Source organism: Chrysemys picta, chromosome 7 (genome assembly GCF_011386835.1).
Source record: "Chrysemys picta bellii isolate R12L10 chromosome 7, ASM1138683v2, whole genome shotgun sequence".
NCBI classification, from domain to species: Eukaryota; Metazoa; Chordata; order Testudines; family Emydidae; genus Chrysemys; species Chrysemys picta.
This window is the reverse complement of record NC_088797.1, coordinates 31,099,205-31,124,854: the sequence shown is the minus strand read 5'-3', so window position 1 is coordinate 31,124,854 and position 25,650 is coordinate 31,099,205. Positions and strand designations below refer to the sequence as shown.

Genomic DNA, 25,650 nt, shown 5'->3' with positions numbered 1-25,650 from the left:
ATTGAGCATGGGCAAAGGAGATTGGTCCAACGCAATATAGTTCACTGAAGCAGAAGGCACGCATTTAGGGGGCAGGCCCAAAGCTTTTGCAGCACATTCATGAAGACTTTTATGGGACTTTGGCTTTCGGCGACTTACACTGCAAATAGCCCTTACTCCATTTGTGGGTATCACAGCAACTTTTGGTGCCTGTAGACGCCTGGACAATGCATCTGCATTTACATTGCTTTTTTCTGATCGGTATTGAATGCTGAAGTCATAGCTAGCCAAAGCGGCCACCCATTTTTGCCTGTAGCATTCAGCTTAGCACTTGTTAACACATAGGTCAGTGGGTTGTTGTCTGTTCACACCTGGAACTGAGCACCATATAAGTAGTCTTGAAATTTTTTAGTGATGGCCCATTTTAAGGCCAAGAACTTCAGCTTGTGGGTGGGATAGCGAGTTTTACTATTAGACAGTCCTCGGCTGGCAAAGGCTACAGGTTTACGTCTTTTTTTTATTTTTTGGTACAGTACTGCTTCCAGACCCTTCAAACTGGCATTAGTATGCAGGATAAATGGCTTGCTTGGGTCAGCAAAGACTAGGACTGGAGCATGAGTTAGGCAAGTAATGATTTTTTGAAAAGCCCTTTTACATTTCTTATCCCACCGTGGCCCAAATGGTTTGAAGGGGCCATAGTGTCTTTGCACGGGAGGCTTTGGGGACCTTCCCTTATTCTTGGTCTTAGATTTGTTTCTGCTGGACTGGTATTTCCTGGTAAGATTATTTAGAGGTTTTACAATTGTAGCATAGTTTTTTACAAATTTGCGATAGTAGCCACTAAACCCAAGAAAGGTCTTGAGTTTTTTGTAGTTACTTGGACATGGCCATGTAGTGAGGGCTTCTATTTTATCGGGATTAGTACTTACACCCTTTTGGGACACGATGTGACCCACATACTTTACTGAGGTCCTGCAGAACTGGCATTTGTCAATTGAAAGCTTTAAACCATAATCCTCTAACCTATTAAGCACTTTAAGAAGTCTTTCTTCATGCTCCTTCAAGGTTTTTTTAAACACTATTAGGTCATTTAAATAAACTAACACTTGCAGTAAATTTATGTTTCCCACAACTTTCTCCATAAGACGTTGAAATGTGGCAGGTGCTTCAGAGATTTCTTGGGGCATGCGTTTAAACTGATAAAACCCTAATGGGCAGATGAAGGCTGTTTTTTTCTTATCTGCTTCACCCAGAGGGATCTGGTAGTATCCACTCCGAAGATTCAACACAGAGAACCACTGGCTTTCCAGCAAACAGTCTAAGGCATCTTGGACTCGAGGCATTGTGTACTGGTTAACCACAGTACGGCGGTTTAGGGTGCGGTAGTTAATACACATTCGGATTTTTCCATTCTTTTTACGGACCACCACAATGGGTGAGGCATATGGGCTGCGGGACTCTGTAATGATGCCATTCGCAGGCAGCTCCTGAAGATGTTGTCGCACATCTTCCATCTCGGAGAGGGCAATTCTTCTAGATCTCTCCCTGAAAGGTCGAGAGTCATGTAGTTTGATGTTGTGCTTTACTTCTTTTGCACATCCCACATTCCACTCATGCAATGAGAACACCTTGGATCTTTTACAAAGTTTCCTTCTTAGGCGATTTTTTTACTTCTTGGACAACGGTGAATTTTCAAAGTCAAACTTTGCAGGGTTTATTGGCGGAACTTGAGTTTTACACTGGGGTTTTACAATTGATTTAGGCTTAAAGAGATCCGCTATTTTTTGTCCTTGCTTTACAACAACATTTTGACTTGTTTTATTAGCAATCAGTATAGTCACCTTTTTCTGGGCTTTAGCAGGTAGGGTTATGACTCCACTGGGGACCAGCACTCCTTTCGGGAGCTTTTTTTTAACCGGCTGCTTTACCATTGCTAATGCCCCTTTACTGCCTTTTAGCCGAGTACTTATGACAAGCACTTCTTGCTTCGTCCTTGCAGGCACTACTAACGGGGTTGTGCCCATGTACTTTAGCGCCCCAATTGGTAGCTTAGATGTTTCCTTTTTAGCACCCTCAATTTTCCTATAGGCTTTAGCACAAAGCGTATGGATCATTAGGGTATTAAGGTACTGGTCCCCAGCCCGTCGTCTGCAGTAATCCGCGAGCACCTTGAAGAGACTGGAGTTGGTCCCTATCAGCACAGACACATTAGAGGTCCCTTTAGGGTCAGGGCATATTAATGCAGCTGTGTCCACCTCTTCTCTTACCCCAGCAACCTCCTCTGGGAATTTCAGGTGCACTATGACATACCCTTGGTAGGGGTATTCATCCATGCTGAGGCCACACAGACCAACGCCAGTCAGTGGCTGTATAGGCAGGTGCCTAAGCATTTGTTGGTAGAATGACTGAAATATAATAGTTACTTGAGATTCAGTGTCAAGCACGGCTTTACACTCCACCCCTTTAATCTTTACCATGACCTCTGCTCGAGGCCCTATCAGTCCTGCGGGGATTTCAGCTGGACAGTCTTTTTTGGGGGAATTTTTAAATCCTGCAGGCCTGGGTGGTCCCCGTCCCCGGACTTTCTGGCAGCTACCGGATCTTTCCCAACTGATCCTTAGCTTTTCATACACTAAGGAGGGGTTTTCTTTATTATGGCACTTGGCAGCACTGTGTTCATTTTGACCACATCGGTAGCAGAAGAATTGTTCTTTTCCTTTTTGCCCAGATGGGATGGTGGCTTTAAATGCTGACTTTTTCATCGCCACGGTCAGAGGCCCCTTATTTCCGGAAGTCTTAGCTTGGTTAATGGTGCTTTGCAGTTTAGCTATTCGTTCTGTCAGGACCTGCACTTGTTGGGCAAGTTCCTCTGTGGTGCTTACCATTAGTACACTGGCCATTTGCAGTGGTGTTGTGCCGGCTGGCTCCAATGTTTGGGCTTCCCAAAACTCGCTGGCAGCCTGCCTTTCTTCCTCTTTTTTGACCTTTTTTATTAGCTGGGAATAACTTGGGGGATGTTCCCGTCGTTCTTTTAGCCGGAGATGGAGTAGAATTGAGTTTTGATATTGAGCTCCTCTTACAATTTGAGCCAGTTTGGTCCGATCCATCTGTTCAGCAGTCACTGCACCCCTCATGACAGCTCTCTGAAGCAGTCTTTCCAGCCTCTGTATATAGGCTGAAATCTTCTTGCCAATTTGCTGTCGGGAATTAAGGAACTTACAGTAACTGTCTTTAGGGCCCTTTACACTTCCAAAGGTATGATCAAGGGCCTCTAGGCAGTTTTTTACACTGACCCCAGGGTCAATGAGCTTCAGGGTGCGAATTACATCTAATGCTGGGCCACTAAGGCTCTCTATCAGACATTTTCGCTTTTCTGCATTAGGTACGGCCCACTCCTGCAGCATTTTAGTGGTATGCTTCAACCAGGGTTTGAACTTTTCTGCCCCAGCAAATAACCTTAACTCACGACAAGAGTTTGACCTAGCATGGGACAACACAACCTTTTCCAATATTTGCCCCAGTGCTTTTGTCCAATTATTGGCTGAGGCTGTGGCCCCTGAGCTAGAGGCTGCAGGGCCGGGGCCCAACAAACCCGACATATTAGCCATTATACAAACAGTAATTTTCTCAAAATATAACCACAATTGTTTTCCAATGCAGGGGAACACTTAACAGGTGCTTGCGAGGGGTACTGACCCAGGGGATCCCGGACGAGCCCCCAAAAATGTAACCCTTCTGCCCATCTAAGTTGGCAGCAACAAGGGCCGGGTTCTGTATCTAGGGGTTCCGTTTCAATAACGCAATGCAAAACCGGCTCGAGCCCCCACCCAGTGACCTGGGACAATTACATACCACCCCCTGGGCACCTCTAAGAGGCAATACTTCCCCTCTCGCAAGCACGGAGTCTGAGTGTAACAGAAAATGTTTAATAACATGAGGTAAACAACATTAGCATTAAATGGAAAAAACACCACAACTAGAGTTTTTAGACCAAACCATGAGCGAAGACCCACCCCAGCAAATTGGGCCGTGTCCTCTCCCGTTGGTTCTTGAAACCAGCGACCCAAGAATCACCAAAGTCCCAAAAGTCCACCAATCCCAAAGTCTCTTGGGTCCAGCAACCCAAGAATCACAAAAGTTCCAAAAGTCCGACAACCCCCCAAAGTCTCTGTCCATGATCAGTGCAGCCCCAGAGTTCAAGGGGGGGGGGGGTTAGCAGGGTGTTAAGGGGCACCTTACGTGATCCGAGGCCAACCGGCTGCTTCTCCGTGGGGTTCCACTGCAGCCTTTACCACGAACTGCTCCACTCCACCCGCAGTCCCACGAACTGCTCTGGCAGCCGCTCCGCTCCGCTCACCGACCTGTGAGCCGCGCTGCTCCGCTCCGCTCCGCTCACCGACCTGTGAGCCGCTCCGCTCCACTCCACTCCAGCCGTCCCTTGGGCCGCTCCCACAAAGCTCTGCTCTGCTAGCTGCTCCTCCAGCCGCTCCGCTCACCGACCTGTGAGCCGCTCCGCTCCGCTCACTCCCCACTAAGCTAAGTTAGCTTAGCTATAGCTTCAGGCTCCCCCACTAGTTAACACAGCCTCAGTGATTTCAGCTCTTAAATAGCTTTAGCTCTTTTGTGATTTCAGCTCTTAGTGATTTCAGCTAGTAGTAGGGGAGCCCCAGTGCTGGTGCACTATTGGCCCAAAGCGAACTCAGCTCAGCAGTCTGGAACTAAACTCCTAAGGGAATCAAAGTCAGCTTTGACATTCAACAGTGGAGAGAGGAGGTAGTGCAATTGGTGTTTCAACCCCCTTGGGGAGGGGGCCACACCATCAGGTACAAATACCTGTCCCCATCCTCTCTCAATTCACTGGGTTTTGTAACCCATGCCCCTTGACAAGCAAATGCTACTTAGGTAATGGTAAATGACTCACTCAGTCCTTCTGTCATACAACAGTTCCACTGGCCTTGATTCACAGAATCAGGGTAACAAAACTTTATTCTTCCTGCCCCAATAACAGAAAAACTGGGGATCCCACACCAGCCAAAGTAACCACTTTAAGTTGCTGTGGTTTCATGCCAGGCAAGTGGGTGTGCCTATGCAAACAAGATCAGCCCCTAAAGTTCTTTTCCACCCTCGCCATAATTCACCACCAAATGTCAGGGTAAAGCTCATCCTGACTCTGCTTACAGAAGCATGTCTATGGTTTATATTATGGTAATGACCAGAGGTCCTGACCATGGTAAAGGCCCTCACCGTGTTGAATGCTGCACAGGCCCTGACTGGGATTAGGGCCATATTGTGCCAGGCGAGCTGTTTTGTCTATTTAGATTGCAAACTCTTCAGGGCAGGGGCCGGCTGTGATGATTTGGGGAATCTGTATATATGGTTTAAGACTGTTTGATGGGGGCATTCTCTGCCTGTGTCTGTGTCAGGGTTTTTTATTGTCTCTGTTGTCCTGTGACCTCCCATTGGGCTGAAACCCCCAGGCTGGTGGCAAAGGGCTGATAAGGAGAACCACTGACTAAGTGTGCAACCTTTGAAACAGAACCGCTCTAAACATCAGGCTAGCTCTGACTCAGCTGAGCTGGTTTATCAGGGCGAGGTTGCTTGGCAACAAGGTCACCCGGCTGTGGGCTGGAATGACCTGGACAGGCTGACAAGGGTGTCACCTGACGGAGGGACTGGGAGATTATAAAGAAGCTGATCTAGCAGTGGGCGTTAGCCCCTTTTTGCCAGCTCAAGCACAGAGAAGCTGGGACAGGAGGCTGCTGAGGTGGAGGAAGTGGGAATCCCGCGTACCTGACCTCAGAGGGTGCCCCAAGGGAAGGGTGAGCTAGTGAGGGGGTATTTCAGTTAGGGTGTTTGTTGTTTCCTGTATATTTCTCATACAGCTAAGTGAGGCACATAGTGCTGTAGAGTCCTAGGCACAGTGTCTCTGTGTGTTATGTTACACTCACCACATACCCTGCATGAGTGGAACTGTAACCCACAATGCTCATGCCTTCTGGGGGTGCTGGGACATGGTGTGTTTACGCTATGGGGGAGTCTGAGGAGTCAGCTGATTCCAGGAGCTGCAGCCCTCAGCAGGAGATATTAGAGGGTCTGCCTCAGATGAGTGTGCGCTGGGACCCCAAGACTGGGGCAATGTTGACTCTGTCCAGACTCCACAGGATTAAAACAGTTGGGGATCCACAGCGATCTGGTGAGTGGCTAAGAGGAGGCGCTCAACTAGAGCTGTGACACTGGAATAATGGGGCCCCAATCTCATTTGGGGGCTGGGCAGCACCCAGCGCAATGGGGCCAGAATCCTTAGGGGGGCTTCTAGAGAGCAGGTGCAGTCTGAACCATTGAGGCTGCAGCCAGTGTTAATTCCAGGACTCCAGCTGCCCTGGGGCATCTCATGGCTGTGGGGTCACCAGGAGGGCTAACCTGGGATGACAAGGGGTGACCTTTTCAAAAGCACCTAAGTCCCATTGACTTTCAACAGGGCTTAGGCTCGTAATTCACTTAGGGTCAAATTCTCAAAGCACCTATGTTATTTAGGTTCAGACCGTCCAAAGGCCAGATCTCCTGCCCCCTCTCCCCTTAGGGCTCGGCCCCTACACCCGGACCTGGGATCCTCTGCACTTGGACGTGGGATTCCCTCACATCCTTCCTCCCACCAGATCAGCCCCTCCCCCTGGACTCAGGATTCCCTCCCTCCACCTTAGGGCTCAGCACATCACGTAGGCTCACAAAGAAGCAACCAAAATCTTCCAAGATTCCAAGTTCTGTTCCAGCAGCTCCCCCTGTGACCCAAATGGACAGAGATCAGCTCCCTCCACCCAGGAGAGCCCCACCCTTAGAGCCCCCTGAACACCCCAGCAAACCCATCTGTGATGGGTTCGGTCACAGAGACCCCCTTGGGACTGTCACCTGATGTGCTGAAATTACCTCTGAGCCCCTTTCCACTGCCCGTTTGGGACTTCAGAACCCTGCCTTGTTGAGCCAGACATGCTAGTCTGCTGCAACACAGACCAGGTCTGGCCCACCCCCCCAAAGCTGCAGACTTTAACCAAAAACTGCTCAGCAAGTCACCTATCTCCTGCACCCAGACACCAAATAAATCCGTTTCACTCTGTATAAAGCTTATACAGGGTAAACGCATTAATTATCTGCCCTCTATAACACTGATATGCACAGCTGTTTGCTCCCCCAGGTATTAATCACTTACTCTGGGTTTGTTAACAAACAAAAGTGATGTTATTAAATATAAAAAGTAGGATTCAAGTAGTCTCAAGTAATAACAGAGAGAACAAAGTAAGTTACCAAGCAAAATAAAACAAAACACGCAAGTCTAAGCCTAATACATTTAAGAAACTGAATACAGGTAAATCTCAGAGATGTTCCAATATGCTTCTTTCACAGACTAGACTCCTTCTTAGTCTGGGCCCAATCCTTTCCCCTGGTACAGTTCTTGTTAGTTCCAGCTCAGGTGGTAACTAGGGGATTTCTCATGACTGGCAGCCCCCTTTGTTCTGTTCCACCCCTTTTTATAGCTTTGGCACAAGGTGGGAATCCTTTGTCTGTCACTGGATTTCCACCCTTCCTTCTAAATGAAAAAGCACCAGGTTTAAAATGGATTTCATCATCATGTGACAGGTTCACATGTCCTGTGAAACTTCATTACTCACTGGCTGGCACACACATACACAGGAAGGCTTATACGTAAACAGAGCCATTTACAACCAACTGTCCTAGTTAATGGGAGCCATCAAGATTCTAAACCACCATTAATCGCCCACACTTTGCACAGTTACAATAGGACTTCAGAGTAATACTTCATATTTCTTGCTTCAGATACAAGAATGATACATTCATACAAATAGGATGAACACACTCAGTAGATTATAAGCTTTCCAATTATACCTTACAAGAGATCTTTTGCATAAAACATATTCCAGTTACATTATAGTTACACTCATAAGCATACTTCCATAAACATATGGAGTGCAACATCACACCATCCAGCTCCACACAGGGAGGGATGGGTTTTCCTTTCACCTTTCCCATTTTCCCCTTGATTTTTACATTGGTTGCTGTTTACTAAATTGTATTAGCTTTGAACTGTATGCAATGATCAGTGGGTCAGGGAAGTGTCCAGTGCGGAGAGCCTGGTGAGTAGCCAGGGAGGGGAACTCCACTGGATCTGTGATAGGGGCACCAGCTGCTGACCTGCCTCACCAAGGAGCTTGGCTGGCTTGGGGGGGTAGGCAATGGAGGACGGGGCCTTTCCCCTCTAGGGTGCACCAGCTCCAGTCCAGCGTGAGACTGGGAGATTGGCTGCCTGCCTCACCAGGGACCAGGGCCTGGAATGTAGTTTCCTTCCGTAACTGATGACTCAGCCACTTAACATTTACTGCTCAGATTATAACAAGCCACATGGTTTCGGAAGAATCAGCTAAGGAAACTGAAAGTGAGATACTGACCTTACATGCAGGCTCCAGTTTCAGAGTGGCTCAGGCTGTGGGTGGGTCAAATGCTAGTGTGTGCTGGGTCCAATCTGGCCCCAGGGTGGGGAACTGGCTAGCTCAGGGGGGTAAAGAATGGGATCTGGGCCCTTTCTTCTCTAGGGGGTACCAGCTCCAATCCAGCCTGAAGTTGAGTGGATGGTTGGCTCAGGCATTTGGGGAATGGGATACAGGGTCTTTCCTTTCTCAGGGGTGGCAGCTCCAATCCAGTCCTAGGGTGGGGGGACTGGCTGGCTCAGTGGGTTGGGAAATGGGCTCTGGGGCATTCCTTTGCTAGGGCAGTGGGTCTGATCCATGCCCAGCTAGTTAATGGTACTTCTTGGATGCTTAAAGTTAAGTATGCACTTAAATAATTTGCTTGATTGGTGCCCCTGCTGGGGTCTCCCCGTCAGTAAGACAGAGCTCAGGAGCATGCGCAGGAATGGCTCTGACTGAGCAAGCAGGGAACTAACTGGAGTTTGCAGTAGTTATGCTGATGGGAGTTCTAGCATTGCCAGCCCCAAATCATCCCATTCAAAACCATGGAGTCAGCTCCCCCCACCCAAGATCAGGAGATGTGTGAATTCTTTTTAACAAGTACAACTATTGGGATTCTTTGTGTTTGCCATCTGGGGTCATGGTGTTCATGGTTCAAGCCCTTCTCTAAACAAAGGAGGGCTAGAAACCTTTTGAAAGATGAGATTCCCTCGTACTCTCATGACTCCAGGAGCTGGGGCTTGAAGAAAAGCAACAACTATCACAAGACAATATTGCTGATCTGGGGCTTCTCGGAGCGTTTGTTAAACACACCTGTGTCTAACGCCTTCAGAGAGCGGTCGTACCCAAGTGTCGGGCATGTAAGCAATGCTTTTATTTCTTTGACAACACGTGGTTCAGCATGACCCAGACAATCTGTTAATGCTGATGCAAGCTTGTAGATCTGCTGCAGAATCTCTCTGGCTAGATTTATACACACACTCGCCAAGAATGTCCCAGATGTCCAAAACCACTAGTTGCTTTAACATTCACGTTGCTAAATTGGAAAGGGTGCAGAGAAGAGCCACAAAAATGATTTGATAGCTGGAAAAAATGCCTGCCAGTGAGAGCTTTAAAGAGTTGAATCAGTTTAGCTTCAGTTGAAAAGTGATTTGATTACTTTCAGTGCCGTAACAAGGGTGAGGCAAGTCAAGCACTTTGCCTCGGGTGCACAAAGCTGAGGGGCGCAGAAAAAGACAAATTAAGTTTTTTAATTATTATTTTATGAAAAATTATAATCACATAATATGCACATTGCATGTGATGACAAATGTACAATGTAAATGGAAAATAAATAGAATACACCCTACAGTAATTATAAAGCATTAGTTCTCAAACTGGGGGTCGCAGTGGGGGGTAGCGAGCCCCGACCCTGGCGCGCGGCTGCAAGTTGCAAGACCCGACCGCGAACCCTGGCTGCAAGCCCCGACCCCTGTGTGGAGCTGCGGGGCTACGAGCCCCAACCCAGGCGCGCGGCTGTGAGCTGTGAGCCCCGACCCGTGTGGAGCTGCGGGGCTACAAGTCCAACCCCTGCTCCGGACTGTGAGCCCCGACCCTGACCTCTGCGCCGGACTGCGAGCCCCGACCTCCACAGTTCATGATGCACTATGATGCACACCTTATATGTATTAGTTGATTTTGTACACGGATCTTATGATTAAAATAAATAAACATTCTATTATCATTATTATTATTATTATTTATGTTTTTTTGTTTTTTACAAAGTAACTATACGGAGGGGGAAGGGCGCAATTTTATATTCTTGCCTCGGGCGCAAAAATAGCTAGTTACTGCTCTGATTACTTTGTATAAGTATCTTCATGGGGGGAGAAAAATCCCAGGTACTAAAGGGCTCTTTAACCTAGCAGAGAAAGGCAGGACAAGACCTAATGGCTGGAAGTTAAAGCCAGAAACATTCCAATTAGAAATAAGGCACCAAAGTTTCACAGTGCAAGTGATTAACCATTAGAACAAACTCCCAAGGGCAGTGATCCCAAAGGAGAAAGCGGGTGGGAAGCTAAGCCAGCTCCAGTAGAGATCAGCTCCCATGGATCTCACTCAGGTCTTTGGCCCAGGCCAACGTTTGCTTTATTCATCCTCCTGCTTGTTGTCAGAGAGCAATGCGCCAATGAATGTAGCAACTGCCACAAGGGCTCCTACGCCCACGATCCCCACCGCCCCTGCAACCATGGCATTTTGGACCTGCAAAGCACAGAAGAGACCTGGTCAGGAGGCCCTGGATAGCCCAGGGGGTTTAAACACAGCAGTAAATGGCACAAGAACCGTGCTGAGTTCAAGTCCATTTTAGAGCATCCGGCCTCCACAGTTCACCGGAGGCAGCATAACTGTGGTTCAGGAGTTGTGCTGAGTCTCTGGACCCCTTTGTTCTATTCCAGCCTCTACTCTTGGCCCTGGGCAAATCCCTTCCCTGCTCTGGGCCTCCCTTCCCATCCTTTGTCTAGTTGGATTGTAAACTCATCAGGGCAGGGGCTGTCTCTCACTGTGTGTCTGAAGGAATTCTTGATCTTGTTGCTCAAGAGCATTTCTTGAGCATATGTAAGGCCGAAGTAAAGCAGTGTCTATGGGATAAAAATGCAAGGACCGTGGATGGGATGGCTTTTTTAGCTGATTCCTTTGAACAGACTCAGGCGTCTATTGAGGGCAGGCCACAGAAAGAGGGGTTTAAAACTGGTGGGAAGGGAGGATCCCATTTTATCCCTAGCAAGAAGGAGATTGGCTGAGAGGCTGAGTACACACCTGCCCAAGACCATTCCTCTAACCCTCATCCCAAATCTGTAAAAACAGAAGCGCTGAAAAGGTGCTATAGGTGTAATTCCACTGATCACCTGAGGAATAAATACCCGGTGGTAGAAGGAAGCAGGCAACCAGCAATTCTGCTGTCCTCAACACAGAACCCCCCCAGGCAATCGAAACCTATCGTATTGGTTTTGGGAGATTGGCTTCTGCAGAACCAGATATGAAGCATGTTAAGATTGTCCAAATTAATGGTAGGGAGTACTCGGAGCAGAGGGATACAGGGGCCCAGATCTCTCTGGTTAAGCAGTGTGTGGTCCCAAAGGCCAGTATGTTACTGGCCAAATGGCAAAGATTGTGGGGGTGGGCAAAAGCAGATTCCTCGTACCACTAGCAAAAATCCGTGTGGTGTGGGAAGGTTTGGAAAGTGTTTTGATTGTGGGGGTAATGGGACACTTCCTAGTTGACCTGCTTCTTGGTATTGATTTTTTCTGTGTAGCTCAGATTAAAGTATTTGCCTGCAGCAGGAGGGAGTTTTATGCTGAGACCCCCGAGGGAAAGGATAAGGTCTCAGGAACTGCTAAGAGAATGGGAGAGAGTCTCCTTGATTCTTCTTCAGCAGGGAGAAGCCACATGCTTCCAAGTGGGAGGTTGGTTGAGACCAGCTCCTGCATTGCAGCTGGAGGCAACACCACATCAGGAAGGGATGGGGGTGTAATGCCTGCCATCGAGAGATTTGTCCAGGTTGTTAGCTGCTAGCAAGTTGCAGCTGAACCAGAGACAGACTCCGCTCTAGGGAGCATAGAGAAATGTGTCCCAGAGGAGAGGCCAGAGAAGGGGGAGGGAATCTCGGAAATACTGAGGTGGGTGAGGGTTCCTTTAACTCAGTAACACAGGGAAGCAGGGTGCTTCCAAGTATAGGAGGGGCTGAGACTAGCTCCTTTCCAGTAGAAGGCAACATGCCCTCAGGAGCAGGGGCAGGAGAGGTGTCATCAGTGATTGAGGAAACTGTCCCAGTTGTTAGCTGGCAGAATTTTGCAGATGAACAAGGGACTGACCCCTTCCTAGGGAGCACAGAGAAATGTGTCTTAGAGTATTAGATAAGTTCATGGAAGATAGGTCCACCAATGGCTATTAGCCAAGATGGTCAGGGACGCAACCGCATGCAATGAGGGTCCTTAAACCTCCAACCACCAGAAGCTGGGACTTGATAATTGCCCAGCTCCATTCCTTCCCTCTGAAGCATTTGGCACTGTCCACTGTCAGAGAAAGAAACTGGGGAAGGAATAGTGGGAGTACAGGCAGGGCTGGTGCAACCCATTAGGCAACCTAGGCGGTCGCCTAGGGCACTAACATTTGGGGGGCGGCAACTGCAGCAGCCGAAGATCGCCCTGGTCGTCGTCAGTATTTTGGGGGCGGGACCTTCTGCCGCCTCTGTCGGGGGCAGCATTTCGGGGGCGGGACCTTCCACCGCCTAGGGCGGCAAAAAAGCTGGCGGCGCTCCTGAGTACAGGAATGTCTCCTCACTGGTCAGTTGGGAGAGGATGCACAGGACCAAATGGCTAAGTCAGCATCTGTGCACCCAGGCAATTAGCCTGTGACTCAGGTTTTGAGAGGGAACTGTGTAACTGACCTCCTGGAGGGGAGCAGTCTGACTTCTCAGGGACAGAGAAAGGGGTGGTGGAGGGTACCCCAATCCAGGTCCCAGTTTTTCAGGATGCTATTACTGATAAGTTTTTGGAAAGTAACCATATCTCTTTAAATCAAGATGCATCTCCAACACCTGTGATAGCAGAGGAGTTGAGACCAGAAAATTGTCAGGTGGTAGTTTGTGAGAATACAAATTACCTGACTGACAGGAGTGGGGGGTCACCAGGATAGGCTGATGAGGGTGTCACCTGACGGAGGGACCAGCTACTAGATCAGCTTCTTTATAACCTCCCAGTTGTCCATGAGGGGGACTAAGCCAGAGCTCTAACAGTTGCTGCGCAGCACATGGAGCACATCCCCATTATATGGTTACAGCAGCAGCTATACACTGAGATCAAGGCCCTGTTGTGCTGGGCGCTACCCAGACCCTGAGTGAGATCAGGACCCATTCTGCCAAGCACTGCACAGACCCTGACCAAGTAGGTGTGACTGGCTTACACCAAGCCCACCCTTCAGGAAGGCAGTGACAAGCGCATGAGAGGGGCACCTGTACGTATCTGGTCGCACTTGGGCTGGCCATAGCGCAGCATGGTGACAAAGTGCTCGCAGTTCTCACTGGTGACGCTGTACCGCATCTTCTGGCCCACCAGAGACTCGGCCTCCATGAGGATCTTGCTGACAGGCAGAGGCGAGCACCTCCCATCATACTTGTTGTTGACTCGGTACCGGTCACCACCAGCAACGTCCCGGAGACGGTCCTTCTTCACCACGGCTCGGTCGGTCAGCACGGACATGATGCTGGAGGAGCCAGCTCCTGCATACTCACCTGGGGGTGCCAATTGTCCATCTGATCTAACCATCCATATACCACTATCTATCCCATCCGTACACCCTCTCTATCCATCCAATCTTCATACATTCCTCTCTATCCACCCATCCATCCCCACACACACACCCCTGTCTATCCATCGTTATATGTTCCTATCTAGCCACATGTCTGTTGATGTATATAGCTGCATACACCCCCTCTAGCTATCCGTCCATCCCCAGACACACCCGTCTAGCTATCCATCCACCCTTCCGCATACCTACCCTCTCTCTATCTCTCAGATTTCCCATAGCTCCTACCCCAGGTGGATCGGTCCCCATCACAGGGTTGGCACACGGCTCCGTGAGATTACTGTTTAGTTCTAGCAGCTGGCATTGGGTTCCACCCATCTTGCTAATGCAGGAGCCAGACTGGCATTGGGTTCCCTTCTCTAATGTCACAGGATTGAAGAGCCTTGTCCCTGAAGGCAGTGGCTGGGAGTGTGACCCAAGCATGCGGGGCAGACCTGGGGCTGGGGGGCATGACGGGGCCATCTGAGCGTCACTCAGGCTTTGGCAGGCAGAGGCACAGGCTGATGTTTTCACAAGTAACTAGTGAAAATTAGGGGCATCTCAATGTGTGGGGATGCCTAGCTTGAGAGACCACATCCATCCCAGTCTCCCCCATCCCCATCTCAGTCTCCCCATGTTCCTCAACCTGCTGCCTGACTTGCTGGGGCTCAGAAACTCAGGCAGCCCCAGTAAATAGAGGCATCCCCCATGATAATCCAGGACAGATTTCCTGCTGGATCACAGTGCACATACCCAGTCTGTTATGGTGCCCCCTGCCCCCATACCCCGGCCTGAGATGCCCAGCACCTCTGCCCTGCCCAGACAAATCCTCGCCCCACAGGATCAGCACCCCTCCTCCCTCATTGAGGGCCATTCCTTACTGGGAGGGGCCAGGTGGATGACGTAACCATTTCCTACATAGAGGGCCCAGTGCTGGTATCCAATGCGAAAAATCTCTATCAGGTCCCCAGGGTTTGGTTCCTCCTGCGGGAGTGAGAGCCAAGTGAAACTGAATGCTCAGAGGAAGCCAGGATAGTACCCCCCAGACTGGCTGCCTCTGAACCCTCTAACCTCCCAGATGCCCCACAAAACCCTGTGGCTGACTCCCCTGCCCCCAGTAAATCCCCCACTGGCTCCCCTTGTCCCCTGCTGTCTGCTAACCCCCCCATGCTCCCCCACCCCCGCTAATCCCCCCTGCCAGTTTCCCCTACCCCCGTTAACCCCCACTGGCTCCCCTTGCTACCGATAACTCCTAGCTCCCACTGCTAATCCTCCAGCTCCCCTGCTAACACCCCCATCTTTCCCTTTCCCTCCACCCCACTGGTGCCTCTCACCTCTCTGTTAAACCCACCCCTCTCTCCCCTGCTAATCTCTCCCACCAGCTCCCCCGTGCCCCACCAACCATCCTCCACTGGCCCCCACCCCACCACAGGAACCCAGGTCAGGCAGAGGAGGTCATGGGAGCTGGGGAGAGCAGACATCTGACACCGTCCAGCTTCCCCCTAGCCAGGGGCATGGGCTCCTCTCTCCGCCCTCAGGAGACACCTGGCATCAGCGCTAGCTCCCCAGGGACTCTGAGCCACTGTCCAGCAGGAGGCACCCAGCGACCAACTCCCTGCAGCTCCTATAGGAAACTGCACCCAGAGCAGCCAGCCCAGGCGTTGAGAGGATGTCTGCGCCGCAGCTGGCAGCGTTCCTCCTGGCCTGGGGGTAACTGACACACCCAACTCTGCTCCAGCGAACTTGCTAGAAATAGCAACGTGGCCATTGCAGCATGAGCAGTGTCTCAGGCTAGCCACCTGCCTCCAAGCCCACCTGACATCCTGGGGCTTTGCTTGGGTGGCCAGCCTGAGCCACCACTCGGGCCGCAAGGTCCACACGACTAGTTTTAGCACAGGTTCTCAAGCAGAGCTAGTGCGTGTCAGGCTCCCCACTGACATCCCGAGGGGGTACGTGTACCCCAGAGCTCTTCTGGGGGGGATGACAACACAGCTGGATAGTTGCCTAGTTTTACAGGCGAAGTCAGTGCAATCTACAATGTCATACAATGACTTGTTTATACTGCCCACTCCGCAGGGGGCCCCACGTAGCTAAGTTACAGGTACACCTGGGGGTGGCAGAGCTGAAGCCCAAGCCCTGCCACCGGGAGCTGAAATCAGACTCTGGAAAGGAGAACAGTTGTCTGGAAAGGTTGAGAACCGCTGCCCAGGGGAACCCAGAGCCTTGGCAGCGATTTGGCCATGGCTTTCTGCACGGGGCTACTCACAAACAGCGGGGGCATCTCCATAGCGTCCTTTCTTCTAGTCTCTCGTCTCCTCTCTGCCCTGTGATTTCACTTTTGGTTTCCTTGGGAGGTGGAGAACTGATGTCAATGGGGCGGTGCCTAATCAGCAGCATAGAGCCAAATAAAGGAACCAGATTGTGACTTTGCTAGTTACAAAAAAAAGTGTGTCCCTAATTCATGTTAGTGGCACACGGTAGCGATGACAAGGCAGTTTGTAGCTTTCACATGAGTTAGCCCAGAGGTGGGAAAACTGCAGCCCATGGGCCACATCCGGCCCATGGGACTGTCCTGCCCGGCTCTTGAGCTCCTGAAGGGCCGGCCCACAACATTTTGGCACCTGAGGCGGGGAGCTCAAATGATGCCCCCATTCCTCTTGCGTGGGCCAAAATTTTGAAAGGTCTCAATTCTGCCTTCTTCCTGTTCTACTCCTCTCATGGTACTGCTCTGCTACCTACCCCAATAAAGGAGAACGAACAACTTAAAATGCCTTGTTTGCGACTGGGGTGTTTGTTGGGGGTCACCTGCTAACATCAACCAAGGCTGGTAAGACAAGCACGTGTCTGTGATAACTGCTGGCAGGCTGTTGAGTCAAAGTGGTTGAATGTGAGCTGCACGGCTTACAGAAGAGAGCGTGCTGGCTGCAGGCTGTGTGTGTGTGTGTCCTACGCATGCAGCCACAAGGAGCAGAAGCTTTCTGGGGCCCCCAGGGTTATATTACAGGCAGTGACAGCCTCTCACTGGTCTGAATTGCACCCCACAATGAGATACACACCCCATGATCAAGTAATCACTTGATCCGCCTTTAGAGACGGTGAACAGATTGCGCTGCCGAGGGCTCTCACTGCTAGGTATTTTCTCCAGTCCTCAAATCATTTCTCTGGCTCTTTTCTGCACTCGCTCCAATTTTTCAATGTCCTTTTTAAAATATGCACCCAGAACTGAACTCAGCTTTCCAGGGTGGGTCTCTCCAAGGCCGTATTCACAGATAAAACCACCACCACACTCCTACTCACTGCCCCACGATTATGTACCCAAGGTACCAACATCCAACACAAATTGCATACCTACCATCCAGGTGTTATTAGGGAAAATTAGTTACATCAGAAATACAGAATCCAGACGCTGAGGCTAGTGAGAAAGTCACTTACACTGAAGAGAAGCATTTCCATGGTTTATATTATGGTAACAACCAGAGGTCCTGACCACAGTAAGGGCCCTCCCCGTGCTGACTGCTGCACAGGCCCTGACTGGGATCAGGGCCATATTGTGCCAGGCGAGCCGTGTTCGCTTTGTCTATTTAGATTGTAAACGCTTCAGGGTAGGGGCCGGCTGTGATGATTTGGGGAATCTGTATATATGGCTTAAGACTGTTTGACGGGGACATTCTCTGCCTGTGTCTGTGTCAGGGTTTTTTACTGTCTCTGTTGTCCTGTGACCTCCCATTGGGCTGAAACCCCCACGGCTGATAAGGGAGCACCACTGACTAAGTGCGCAACCTTTGAAACAGAACCGCTCTAAACATCAGGCTAGCTCTGACTCAGCTGAACTGGTTTATCAGGGCGAGGTTGCCTGGCAACAACATCACCTGGCTGTGGGTTGGAATGACCTGGACAGGCTGACAAGGGTGTCACCTGCTGGAGGGACTGGGAGGTTATAAAGAAGAAGAGCTAGCAGTGGGCGTTGGCCCTTTTTGCCAACTCAAGAACAGAGAAGCTGTGGCAGGAGGCTGCTGAGGTGGAGGAAGTGGGAACTCCGCCTACCTGACCTCAGAGGGTGCCCCAAGGGAAGGGTGAGCTAGTGAGGGGGTATTTCAGTTAGGGTGTTTGTTGTTTCCTGTATATTTCTCATATAGCTAAGTGAGGCACATAGTGCTGTAGAGTCCTAGGCACAGCGTCTCTGTGTGTTATGTTACACTCACCACATACCCTGCATGAGTGGAACTGTAACCCACAATGCTCATGCCTTCTGGGGGTGCTGGGACATGGTGTGTTTACGCTATGGGGGAGTCTGAGGAGTCAGCTGATTCCAGGAGCTGCAGCCCTCAGCAGGAGATATTAGAGGATCTGCCCCAGACGAGTGTGTACAGGGACCCCAAGACTGGGGCAATGTTGACTCTGTTCAGACTCCAGAGGATCCACAGCAATCTGGTGAGTGGCTAAGAGGGGGCGCTCACCTAGAGCTATGACCAGGGCCGGCTCCAGGGTTTTGGCCGCCCCAAGCAGCCAAAAAAAGCTGTGATCGCGATATGCGGCGGCAATTTGGCGGGAGGTCCTTCGCTCCGAGCGGGAGTGAGGGACCGTCCGCCAAATTGCCGCTGAATACCTGGACGTGCCGCCCCTCTCCGGAGTGGCCGCCCCAAGCATCTGCTTGCCAGGCTGATGCCTGGAGCTGGCCCTCGCTGTGACACTGGAATAATGGGGCCCCGATCTCATGTAGAGGCTGGGCAGCACCCAGCGCAATGGGGCCAGAATCCTTAGGGGGGCTTCTAGACAGCAGGTGCAGTCTGATCCATTGAGGCTGCAGCCAGTGTTAATTCCAGGACTCCAGCTGCCCTGGGGCATCTCATGGCTGTGGGGACACCAGGAGGGCTAACCTGGGATGACAAGGGGTGACCTTTTCAAAAGCACCTAAGTCCTATTGACTTTGAACAGGACTTAGGCTCGTAATTCACTTAGGGTCAAATTCTCAAAAGCACCTATGTTATTTAGGGTCAGACAGTCCAAAGGTCAGATCCCCCGCCTCCTTACCCCTCATGACTCGCCTCCTATACTCGGACCTAGAGTCCCCTGCACCTGGACATGGGATTCCCTCACATCCTTCCTCCCACCAGCTCGGCCCCTACCCCTGGACCCAAAATTCCCTCCCTCCACCCCGGGGCTCGGAACATCACGTAGGCTCACTAAGAAGCAACCAAGATCTCCAAGACATTCTGTCCCAACAGCTCCCCCTGTGACCCAAATGGACAGCTCCCCCCACCCTTAGAGCCCCCTGAACTCCTCAGCAAACCCATCCAGCTCCACACATAGCGCCCCGCCCTGGGCAGAAAGACCCCAGCATAGGCCAGCTCCCCCCTTGGTTGAATCCACCACATCCCCCCCATCACCACACAGGCCACGACCAAGGTGACTTTGTACCAATCTCCTGGTTTTATTCTTGTGCTGGTGCCGGCGGGGTGGTGGGGAAGGTGTTCACCCAAAAGAGGGGACAGAGCAACACATACGAAGTTCCCACCACACCCCCAAAACGGCTGCAAAGTCTCTTCTGCTTGGATCAAAAAACCACCAAAAAAACCTCAAACCCCTCCGATCCACTGAAGTCCGTTACTGGTTCTTGCGTCTTCTCCTTTGGACTGCAACCCCAAGGAGGCCCAGAGCAGCCAGCCCCAGCCCAGCGACGCTCACCCCCACCAGGACGTCCCGCACCTGTAAGATAAGAGAGGAAGTGAATCAGGAAGTGGGGCAGACAGGCCAAGGAAGGATGGCAATGGGAGGCAGTGGGGCCTAGTGGCTAGAGCACAGGACTGGGAGTCAGGACCCCAGGGTTCTATTCCCAGCTCTGTTGGGTGAGTCACTTCCCCCTGTTCTATGCCTCACTTTCCCCATCTGTAAAATGGGGATGATGATACGGACCTGCTTTGTAAAGCACATTGAGCTCTGCAAATGGGAAGTGCCTGGAAGAGTGAGGGATGATGATTGCAGAGCAGTAGGGGTCTGCAGAGCTGTCTGGACCAATTACACCAAGTTATACTGGATGCTAAATTGCCCCAGTGCAGAGCAAGGAGGGACCAGTGTCTGCTCTACACAGTGTGGGATCCTGATCTCAGCCCTGGGCCCCTCGATCCCAAATGCCCCGCATCCCAGCGTCCTTTGCCTCTTACCCCCCCAAGTCAGGGTCATTACAAATGTGGAAACAGGCAGAGAGGGGGGGATGTGAGTGGCCCAGGGATGTTCAGGATGATGAGCAGAGAATCCAAAAGGCCTGACTCACGGGTCTTCCTGCTCTAGCCACTAGACCCCTCTCCCCTCCCAGAGGTGGGGGGGGAGAACCCAGGAGTCCTGTCAGGATGACAGGGAGCCAGCCCCAGCACCTGGTCACTCCTGGCCACGCCATATCTCAGCTCAGTGACGAAGTGCTCGCAGTTCTCACTGGTGACTTTGTAAAGCATCTCCTGGCCCACCAGCTGCTCGGCGGCCCGCACGATCTTCCCCGGAGGCAGCGGGGGGAACTTCCTGTCATGCTTGTTGTTGACCCGATAGCGGTGCCTCCCCACCACATCCAGGAGACGCTCCTTCTTCACCAGGGCCTTGTTGGTCAGTGTAGACATCAGGCTGGCAAAGCCCGCCCCAGGTATCTCACCTTGGGATGAGAGAGACACACTGTGAAGAGTACCTGGGAATGGAACCCAGAAATGCCAATTCCCACCCACCCTGCTCTAACCACTAGGCCCCACTCTCCTCCCAGAACTGGGGATAAAGCACAGGTATCCTGACTCCCAGCCCCCCTGCTCTAACCATTAAGCCCCCTTCCCCCCAATTCTATTCCTTTCTCAAGTCGTCCTGCTCCATCGAGCACAGTGGTAGCACTTTGCACTGGTGTGAACAGTGGCATAAGGGGGCTGGGCAATGGTGAAATCAGGCCCGTCTGTTGCCTTACTGGGGGGGGCCAGGTGAACAACATAGCCGTCTCCCACATAGATGGCCCAGTGCTGGTATCCGAAGCGGAAGATCTCAATCAGGTCCCCCAGTTCCAGCTCCGCCTGCAGGGGAGGAAAAAGGGGAGAGATGTTAGGGTCAGGCCCGGCACAGGTGCACAATATGGAGTGACGTCCTGCATGATTCACACAGGGGTTCACAGTCGCACAATGCAAAGGATGGTGGGTGTGAAGCCAGACTGTTGAAATGGTGACAAAATTCAGGCAGAGTCTGAAAACGTGCCAGTCAGTGCAAAAAACAACGCCACCATGTGGGCACACTGGGGCAGGGAGAAGTTAGACCACAGGGAACCCCATAAGAAGGCTTCTTTACGCTGTAAAGGGATACCACCCAATTCCCATCCACCACTCTAGGTTCTTTTCAGAGCAGCGGATTGGAATCAGGCGACCTAAATTCTATTCCCAGTTTGGCTGCTGGCCTGCGGGGTGACCTTGGGCAAGTCACTTCCCTGCTCCATGCCTCAGTTTCCTCATCTGTATAATGGGGCTGATGATATTGACCTCCTTTATAAAGCACTTTGAGAGCTATGGATGAATGCACTGTGTGAGAGCTAGGTGGTCTTATATTATTATTACATCAGCCTCGTTGGGGGGGAATATTGTGCCTTATCTCCTTTTCCACCATGATGGATCAAAGCTTCCAGGCTGGAGCGGCCGCCGTTTCCAGCCGCTGGAGCCCGGCTCCCCAACCAGGGCCTCCTAGCAGTGGGAGAGAGACACAATGGGCTAAAGTGCTGAGGTTGGAGAAATGCCAGAAAGCCGAGGAAAAAGGGAGAAAAATGCACAAGTGCAGCAAAATGAGAGCCAGCGGGCCCCAGGCTGCATGACACGTGGCAAGGCCATTCCAGACCCAGCTTGAACTGCAGGGTGGGGGTTGGCCAAGTCAGCAACTGATCTAACCTTTCTCGAGACCTTTCCACTGCGCATCTTTCCTGTTCTGGGTTTGGCTGCCATCCAGACTCAGGGAGTCGCTGGTCACTTTCCAGGGGAGGCTGGGTGGTCTAGTGGGGAGTGAACTGGCTAAGACTCAAGACACTTGGTTCCTAGCCCCAGCTTTGCCATGAATAGGTCTCTGACTTTTTTTCCCCCCCTTTGTCTGTTTTGATTGTGAACTCCTGGGGGCAGAGGCTGTCTCTCAGTTGGGAGCCTGTGCAGAGCCGAATCCTAATCTCAGTCTTGAGTGAGATCAGGAGCCGGGCACTGCACAGACCCGCCACTGAGATCAAGGCCCCCCATTGTGTGCCAGGCAGTTTGCAGACCTCAGCAGAGATCAGGGTTCTGTACAGCACAACAGACCCTGACCTGAGGTGCGGGGAGGCGAGGAGAAGGCACAGGGGGAAGTACAGAAAGGCCCATTGATTTTACAGGGCAGGCACCCAGATGCTACAGTGCTGGGCAGCAGGATAAAACCCAAAGCTCAATAGATAGCTAGGGCCCAAGTAATTATGAATGCTTAGTAGTACTGCTTATTCCTACTGTGGTAGCATCCAGGATCCCCAGGCACAGAGCTGGACCCGGGGTGCCGGGCACTGCACAGACACACAGTGAGAGCATGGCGGGTGCAGCACATTCTTGCCTAGGCCCCGTTTGCGCCTACAATGCTCACAATGGCAGGGAATGTTTTCAAGGAGCCGCGGGCCTCTGTTTTCGGGCTTCTTTTCATCTCGTCGTCTGCAGGCCTTAGGGTCTCGAAGGCAGACTGCGCAGAGCCACAGCTCACTGCAGATGCATCTACAGAGACAGAGACAGGGTGCTGAGGCCGGGCTGCGACCCAGGGTATAGGGAGCTGGGTGGGGGCTCAGCCTGCTTCCTAGCCATAACAGGCGAGCGCATCACAATGGGGTTACCTTGGTGGCAGGTCACGGGACTGAATGGTCCACGCAGGCTGCGGCTTACGCCAGATCTCACTGCTGTAGGGGAAGACACCTGCAGGGCAGATTGAGGGAAGCCCCTAGCAGCAGGGTTAGGACAGTCCGGCCAGATCTCCAGTCAGCCAAGCGGATCACCCCCTGGTAATGGGAGCTGGGATGAATTAACATGGGGGGAACTGTACCCTCCCTCCTTTATCTGGTTGAGGCAGCTGATCCCTGACACGCTGGGATAGAGCCTCATCTTGGATGAGGGGAGTCTCTCCCATGGTCTCCACTGTACATACATGGTCTGGTTCTCAGCTGTGGGGCAGGAATGGGGAGGACACAGATGAGGCTTTAAGTCCCCTCTGCACTTCCCATATTCTTACCCCCCACTCCATTTCCTAGTACACCTGGCTTCCTAGAGCCTGGAGAATAGCCACACCGTCAATCCACCCCCTACAACAGGGGGGACGGGCTGGTCAAGAGTCCAGACAGCAGTCACATGCTAGCCAGGGGGGTGTTTCTTGGGGGATCATTTCCGCTTCCCCCATTCAGGGCTGCCGAGAACAGGTTCAGGACCGGGTGAAAAAGAATTTTTAGGTCCCCCAGCAAGGGCGGATCAGCTAAACAGGGCCGACGGGGGGGCGGGGAGGGGAGCTGGGCCCAGGGCCCCCTTCCGGACTGCCGGGCCCCGGTAATTTGTACCGGATTCCCCCCCCTCTCGTCGGTCCTGCCCCCATTTACACTGCCAGAGTAGGCAATGGGAGCCACCTGAGCCCTCATTGTGCAGCTCTTTGAGCCTGTGGGGAGACTCTTGGCTGGTTCCCCCCCTCTCCTGCTTTGTGCCTCACATCACCAGTCACACAAATGTGACACACACGTCCAGCAGCACTGAACCTTCGGATTGCACAGGTGAGGGAGTGGGGAATCAGGCTACACCCACCCCCTTTGCACCTCCCACTGCTACTTACCCAAGGGTGCCTCTGTCACACACACTCCAGGCAGTGCTTCACGCTCGCTTTGCCCCAGTGTGCGCGGGGGGCTGGCGAGAATCCGTCTTTCTATTGGCTCCATGAGCCCCAGACGCTTTCCCTTGCCTGGTGTGAAAGAGGAGAGAACAGTGGCCCTAATAACCAACCGCCAGCCCAGCCACCAGCTCAGCTCTGACACTACCACCTGACGAGGCACCTATTTCCAGGCTGCAGCCAGCAGCCCCAGCCCGTTCCCAGCAAGGATGGAGAACTCCCAACTTGAGCACCTGTTGCAGGGGATGGAAATGATCTTTCCCCAGGCAGCGAGTTCACTAATGGATCAGGGGCCTGGGAGGAGCAGGTGCTGGGGCAGGGGAGGGAGGATGCTGGGAGTCCAGGGGGCAGGTGCTGGGGGGTGGGGCTCTGGGAGCCCAGTGGGGATTGGATCCCAGGGCAGGGGGTGCAGGGCACTGGGAGCCCAGGGAGAGTGAATCCCTGCTATTGAGGGGAGTGCGGAGAGCCAAGGAGAGTGCTGGTCGGGGGTGGGGGCAAGTCCCATAGGCAAGGGGGGGGTGTCTCTGAGAGCCTGGGGGGAGCACATCCAAGGGACAGGACAAGCACTAGGAGCCCAGGAATGGTGGGGGGGGGAATGCTGGGAGTGGAAGCACATCCAAGGGATGGAAGAGCACTGGGAGCCCAGGAGTGTGTGTGTGTTTGGGGGGGGAGATGCTGGGGGGGAGGGGAGGGGAAAGCACATCCAAGGGATGGAAGAGCACTAGGAGTCCAGGAGCGTGTGTGTGTTGGGGGGGAGATGCGGGGGGGGGAGCACATCCAAGGAATGGAAGAGCACTGGGAGCCCAGGAGTGTGTGTGTGTGTTGGGGGGGAGATGCTGGGGGCGGGGGGGGGGGGCAGATCCAAGGGATGGAAGAGCACTGGGAGCCCAGGAGTGTGTGTGTGTGTTGGGGGGGGAGATGCAGGGGGCGGGGGGGTGGGGCAGATCCAAGGGATGGAAGAGCACTGGGAGCCCAGGAGTGTGTGTGTGTTGGGGGGGAGATGCTGGGGGGGGGGGGGGGAAGAAGCACATCCAAGGGATGGAAGAGCACTGGGAGCCCAGGAGTGTGTGTGTGTGTGTGTTGGGGGGGGGAGATGCTGGGGGCGGGGGGGTGGGGCAGATCCAAGGGATGGAAGAGCACTGGGAGCCCAGGAGTGTGTGTGTGTTGGGGGGGAGATGCTGGGGGGGGGGGAAGAAGCACATCCAAGGGATGGAAGAGCACTGGGAGCCCAGGAGCGTGTGTGTGTGGGGGGGGGGAGGGGGTGGGGGTGGGGGGCAGATCCAAGGGATGAGGAGGCGCTGGGAGCCGGGGGAAGATAGGCCCCAGGGCAGCAGGGACTCATACCGGGGCGGGGCGGGGCGGGGCCCGGGGGGGGTGAAGGGACGGGTCACAGGCACATTTTCAGCGAAGCCCCCAACAAACCTCTCCTCCGGGGCGCGCGGCAGCGGGTCCCGGGCCCAGCGCTCCGCTCCACGGGTGCGTCATGAGGCCGAGGGGGGCGAACGCGGCGGGGCTCAAGCTTGTCAACAGCGCAGGGCGTGGGTCAAACTGGTTCCTCCCAGCACGGCGCTGGGACCAGCTGATCCGGCGCCTGGGCCCTGCTCCAGGCTGTGGGAGGGAGCAGGGCAGCCGGCTGCCCCGCCCCACCCCGGAGCCAATCACGAGACGCGTTAGTCAGACACAAGTCATGGGGCTCAGCACAGGGCAACCTGGGTGAGGCTCAGGCCTGGGTCAGACTAGAAGATGCTCCCATGGTCCCATCTGGATTTAAACCCCAGGCTCCCATTGCAGAGCTGTAAATGACAGGGACACCAGGGGCAAGGGAACCCCCCACGCCCCCATTCCTGTGATGGGGCATAGCAGAAATCTGGGGTAAAATTGTTATTGTAATCACCCCCACCTTCAATGGGGGCCTTCAGGCATTGAGGGGGAAAGGAGCAGCAGAGATTCCAGGAAAAGCCAGTCTGGGCTTCACTATTCATTTTTACATGGAAGGTGC

At 52.7% G+C, this 25,650-nt stretch overlaps 2 protein-coding genes across 7 annotated transcripts; both read right to left on the bottom strand.

The window, feature by feature from the left end:
• Positions 1 to 3,889: 3,889 nt before the first annotated feature.
• Positions 3,890 to 19,035, bottom strand: LOC101952614 (phospholipase A and acyltransferase 3-like). Its single transcript, XM_065552995.1, has 4 exons — positions 16,045 to 19,035; positions 14,660 to 14,762; positions 13,460 to 13,725; positions 3,890 to 10,700 (listed from the first exon to the last, which is right to left on the bottom strand). The coding sequence occupies exons 1-4, from the start codon at positions 16,063 to 16,065 to the stop codon at positions 10,584 to 10,586; spliced, it is 507 nt and encodes a 168-aa protein (XP_065409067.1). The 5' UTR covers positions 16,066 to 19,035; the 3' UTR covers positions 3,890 to 10,583.
• Positions 19,036 to 19,189: 154 nt separating this feature from the next.
• On the bottom strand, positions 19,190 to 25,296 carry LOC101950913 (phospholipase A and acyltransferase 3-like). Of its 6 annotated transcripts, none has more exons than XM_005305569.5 (7): positions 25,074 to 25,296; positions 23,598 to 23,723; positions 22,621 to 22,782; positions 22,380 to 22,504; positions 20,716 to 20,818; positions 20,150 to 20,418; positions 19,190 to 19,484 (listed from the first exon to the last, which is right to left on the bottom strand). In XM_005305569.5, the coding sequence occupies exons 4-7, from the start codon at positions 22,434 to 22,436 to the stop codon at positions 19,383 to 19,385; spliced, it is 531 nt and encodes a 176-aa protein (XP_005305626.2). In that variant the 5' UTR covers positions 22,437 to 22,504; positions 22,621 to 22,782; positions 23,598 to 23,723; positions 25,074 to 25,296; the 3' UTR covers positions 19,190 to 19,382. The 6 variants fall into 6 exon arrangements, with proteins under 6 accessions (XP_005305626.2, XP_065409065.1, XP_065409066.1 ...); XM_065552993.1 differs by having other exon boundaries at positions 22,621 to 22,795; positions 25,074 to 25,265; XM_065552994.1 differs by having other exon boundaries at positions 22,621 to 22,699; positions 25,074 to 25,265.
• Positions 25,297 to 25,650: the final 354 nt, after the last annotated feature.

Bases quoted from the DNA above. Each gene is read 5' to 3' on its own strand.
- LOC101950913 (XM_005305568.3), bottom strand. From the start codon at position 23,700: ATGGAGCCAATAGAAAGACGGATTCTCGCCAGCCCCCCGCGCACACTG. The intron at 20,419-20,715 runs GTAAGGCAACAG...TCTCATCCCAAG, and splicing joins TGTTCACCTGGCCCCCCCCA to GTGAGATACCTGGGGCGGGC. The intron at 19,485-20,149 runs GTGCTGGGGCTG...CTTATCTTACAG, and splicing joins GCGTGGCCAGGAGTGACCAG to GTGCGGGACGTCCTGGTGGG.
- LOC101952614 (XM_065552995.1), bottom strand. From the start codon at position 16,065: ATGGAGATGCCCCCGCTGTTT. The intron at 14,763-16,044 runs GTGAGTAGCCCC...TCACTCCCGCAG, and splicing joins TGGAGATGCCCCCGCTGTTT to GAGGAACCAAACCCTGGGGA. The intron at 10,701-13,459 runs CAGATACGTACA...TTCTGTGCTTTG, and splicing joins ATGGCCAGCCCAAGTGCGAC to CAGGTCCAAAATGCCATGGT.